Below are 4413 nucleotides of genomic sequence, written 5' to 3' on the forward strand. Positions count from 1 at the left end.
CGGAGGGGAACCTCCCCCTTCCCCGGGGCTGTGCGGGGACATTGCTCAGCAGGACACCCTGATGTGAGTCCCAGGGGCTCGCCCCGGGCGGGGGTGCCTCAGCTCCCTGCCTGGGCTGCCGTGGACCCTGGGGCAGGTAGAGGTGCTGAGCAGGTTGTGTGTGCCTGCTGACGTGCTGGGGCTCATTCTGGTTTGGGAGTGCAGAGGGGGGGGTGAGAAGGGGCTGAGAGTGGCTCCAGCAACAAAGCAGCCCCCTTGGCGTGCTGGCTCTTCCCTGCACAAGGCGGCAGCACCTTCTCCTGCTACAGGAGAGGGGATGGGGCTCCTCGCCTCTCCCTCATGGCTGTGCCCTGCTGCCCCCCCGCAAGCTCAGTGTAGCGCCAGGTTCCAGCTCTCTGACCTGCTTCTTCCCCTCTTTGCCACCAGGTTCTCCTCGCCCCCAGCCTGATGCCCATCCCGCCCTGCCATGAATCTATGAGCCCCCTCCGGATCAGCGTGGGTGGTCTGCCTGTCCTCGCGTCCATGACCAAGGGTGCTGACCCCCGCTTCCGACTGCGCTGGAAGGCCATTGTGCTGTCGTCAGCCTGCGTGGGGTTTGTGCTACTGCTCTTCTGCCTGCACCGGTCCTCCCCGGCACGGCCCATCCCGCCAAATCCTCGCAACTGGCAGCTCAGCCTGCAGGCAGGGGACCGCTACAATGACACCTACCCGCTGTCCCCACCCCAGAGAAACCCTGATGGCGTGCGCTACCGCATCGGAGTCATTGCGGACCTGGACACGCAGTCCCGGGGCTCTGAGGAGCACACCTGGTTCAGTTACCTGAAGAAGGGCTACCTAGTGCTGTCGGACAGCGGGGACAGCGTGATGGTGGAGTGGGACAAAGACGAGAGCATGCTGCAGTCCCACCTGGCTGAGAAGGGCAGGGGCATGGAGCTCTCCGAGCTGGTCGTCTTCAACGGGAAGCTGTACGCTGTGGATGACCGGACAGGAGTGGTCTACCAGATTGAGGGTAACAAGGTGGTGCCCTGGGTGATCCTCCCGGATGGGGACGGCACAGTGGGGCAAGGTGAGCTCTCCCGTCCTGCCCTGCAGACGCAGAGCAGTGAAGCCCTTGGCTCTTTGCGGCTCGCCAGGGTGGGGTGCACCTTTTCTGTGACCCCGTAAACCCGGCCGGGACGGGGGCAATTCCCTCCCGGGGACTGGCTGGCTGCATGGGGGAAGGCTGTGCCCAGCACCGGGCCGTCTGGTGTGGCGTTCAGGGGAGTGGGAGCCAGTCTGATGTCCGTGTGCTGGCCAAGCCCCGGCTCGTGCCATTCTCTCCGCTGCAGGCTTCAAGGCAGAGTGGCTGGCGGTGAAGGACGAGCACCTCTACGTGGGGGGACTGGGCAAGGAGTGGACCACGACAACGGGAGAAGTGGTGAACGAGAACCCCGAGTGGGTGAAGGTCATCGGCTACAAGGGCGATGTGGGCCATGAGAACTGGGTGGCAAACTACAATGCGCTGAGGGCCGCGGCGGGGATCCGACCCCCAGGTACTGAGTGAGGCTCCCTCCTGCTGCCCCGTGTCCCACACCCTCTGCGGGCTCCGGGACTGGGGTCTCCCTCCCCATAGATATTGGGACTGGTGTGAGATTTAAAGGGCGCTGGAGGCCAGAGACCTTCCCATGTCCTGGTGCAGAGGCCAGAGCCTGCCCTGGCCGGTTTTCTCCCCTGTCTGTGCCATGAGCAGCTGGAAGGTGGCTCAGCCAGTGCTGTGCCTGGCAGCCAGGCCCCTGGGCAGAGGAGGCCATGCTAGGGTGCCCATGACCAGCTCTGGGAGGGATTAGGGGGGCTGCTGCACAGGCAGCAGGGCAGGATGAGGCGGAAACGTTTGCAGCAGTCGCCTGCACGGGGCTGTGACCTCCCCGTCCGCGGTGTCTTTTGGAGCGGGGAGAGGTCCCGCCCCAGCCTGGCGGGTGCCCCGTTTGCCCCGTGCCGTCAGACGCCGCTCCCTGCCGCAGGTTACCTGATCCACGAGTCGGCCTCCTGGAGTGACACCCTGTCCCCGCCCCGCCCGCCCCAGCCACGAGCCATACAACGAGAAGACGGACGAGCGGCGAGGCACCAACCTGCTGCTGAGCTCCACCCAGGACTTCAGGGACGTGACGGTGGGACGCGTGGGCGAGGTGGTCCCCACCCATGGCTTCTCCTCCTTCAAGTTCATCCCAGACACGGACGACCAGATCATCGTGGCTCTGAAATCAGAAGAGGACAACGGCAAGATCGCCAGCTACATCATGGCCTTCACGCTGGACGGGCGCTTCCTCCTGCCCGAGACCAGGATCGGGAGTGTGAAATACGAGGGCATTGAGTTTATTTAACCGACTTTTGCACTGGACCGGAGGGGCGAGGGAGGCCAAGGGGCGCTGGGGCAGGCCCCGCCAGCATGCTCCTAGCCGGGCACACGCCCCAAGCTCGGCCGAGGGATGCTGGGCAGTGCTCCCAGCTTTGTAGTTGGCCTTGGCGTCTCCTGTAAAGCGTTGGCTCTGCTGCAGCAGGCGTGGTGCGAGTGTTTCGGCAGTGGCACCTGGTGGCAAGGGACTGCCACCACAGGGTGCTGGGAGCCCCAGCCCAGGAGACAGACAGCGAAGTTCCCGTGTGACGGTTCCCCAGGCAGGCCCCCGCACTGCAGCCATTAGCTCCCAGCCCCTAATTGCGACAGAAACCTTCTGCAGCGAGTTGGTCGCTCTGGTGACATCCAGGCTCTGGATTTGCAGCCAAGGAGGAGCCTGAGCCCCAGCTCTGCTGCTCTGCCTCGCATCCTACCATGCCGCGGTGCTCCCCAGGTAGAGGAGGGGGTGTCCAGCCAGAGCACTGGGCCCATCCCGGTACCTGGGGGAGCCGGTCTGACCCTGGGCCCTGGAGCCCAGCCGTGCTGGCAGCCTGTCCTGGAGCCACCCTCCCTTCTCTCCATGTCCCCAGTGCCTGACTGGGGAATGCACCGGAGACGTGGGGACAAGCGTCTCTGTGGGTGCGAGATCCCGCCCTGTTCCTGACCCCTCTTGGGGTCAGGATGACCGGGGGGGCATGGGGCCTCGGCAGGGTGTCACAGCCAGGACAGGTGAGGGCCATCTGCAGTGTCATAGCTGGGGGGGATTTCATCAGGCTTTTTCCCCAGGAGCTGGTTTTCCTTCCCTTTTCTTGTAAGCTGGGTGAGGTGATGGGCGGTCCTGGGGAGGGTTTCACATGGGAGGGGACTGCAGCGGTATCCCTCTGCCCCTGTCCCTGAGGGGGATGCAGCAGTTCCTGCACCACCAGTAGCACCAGGGAAGAGGCTTTTAGCAGCCTCAAGCGCCGGCAGCTGGGGCCGGGGCCACTCCTGGGGCTGCTGTATCAGCACAGTGGCTCTGCCTCCGGGGCGGGGGGAAGCGAGTGTGGCCCCAAGCAACTGATGGGGCCAACAGCCAGGGCCGGATGTAACGTGGGCACATCCCTGTGCCTGGCCCTGTGCCGTTCCTAGCCCGCACCCCGAGGAGGTGCATGGTTTGCTAGCCGCATGTCTTCTCCCAGCCCTGGCTATGCACGGCATAGGCCCCTGAGGTGCCTCTAGACCCAGAGCTGTCAGCTCTGGGAAGAGTCGGGACCTGGAACGAAGCCTCCGGAGCCGGCAGGCAGCGCAGCCGTGCCTGCTCCAAGGGCTGCTGTGCTCGGCAGAGGAGGGAGAGCCAGAAGCATCAGCTTGGCTTCCCAGGGCCGGCAGCAGCTGGGAAGCATTTGCAGCAGCCCCGGGGCTTTGCTGGCTGGGGAGCCCTCCCCGAGCTCGCCAGCGCTGTTGTGAAATTGCAGCAGCAGCCTGTGGCCCCCTGGGAGGAACTTGCACAGGTCTCGGGAGCCAAAAGTGCAAAACATGGGCATCTGCAGGCCCCCCGGGGCCTCCTTCCCACCCCACTAACCAGCAGGACTGCAGCTCCTGGCCTGGCCTGCACTCCCCCAACTCAGCCCAGCCCCTTCCCCAGTTCACAGGGCAGCACAGCTTCACGCCAGCCACCAGCGAGGGCCGGTGTTTGGCTCCATGGTTTGGCAGGGGGGAGAGCTGCAGGCAGAGACCACGCAGCCAGGTGGCATGGGGCAGCTGGCAGGGGACAGGGTGGCCATAGTGCCAGGACCCTCTGCCAGCCCTGGCTGCAGGAGCAGGACCTCCTCCCCTCTACCCCCTGGAGCCAGGCTGCCGTCCGGGGTCCCGCAGAGATGTGTCCAATGCGATGCTAGGGCGACCTCCCGGCAGCCCGGGGTGCCTGCGGGGATGCTGCCGGCGGAGCTGCTGTCAGAGGGACCCTGTGCCCGGTGCAGATGGGAGCAGGCAGGGGCGCAGCTTGATAAGTGGCTGCCTTGTAACTCTGGGCACAAGCCCCCAGCTGACACCAACGCGCGTTT

At 65.3% G+C, this 4413-nt stretch overlaps 1 protein-coding gene across 1 annotated transcript; it reads left to right on the forward strand.

Moving 5' to 3' along the window:
• The first annotated feature begins 431 nt into the window (after window positions 1-431).
• Window positions 432-2531, forward strand: CANT1 (calcium activated nucleotidase 1). The gene is given in 4 exon segments (XM_009324539.1): window positions 432-1066; window positions 1329-1532; window positions 2001-2043; window positions 2045-2531. Coding segments are annotated over 4 exon segments (1182 nt in total). The 5' UTR covers window positions 432-447; the 3' UTR covers window positions 2361-2531.
• Window positions 2532-4413: the final 1882 nt, after the last annotated feature.

This window comes from Pygoscelis adeliae, unplaced genomic scaffold (assembly GCF_000699105.1).
Source record: "Pygoscelis adeliae isolate BGI_AS28 unplaced genomic scaffold, ASM69910v1 Scaffold445, whole genome shotgun sequence".
Classification (NCBI taxonomy): domain Eukaryota; kingdom Metazoa; phylum Chordata; class Aves; order Sphenisciformes; family Spheniscidae; genus Pygoscelis; species Pygoscelis adeliae.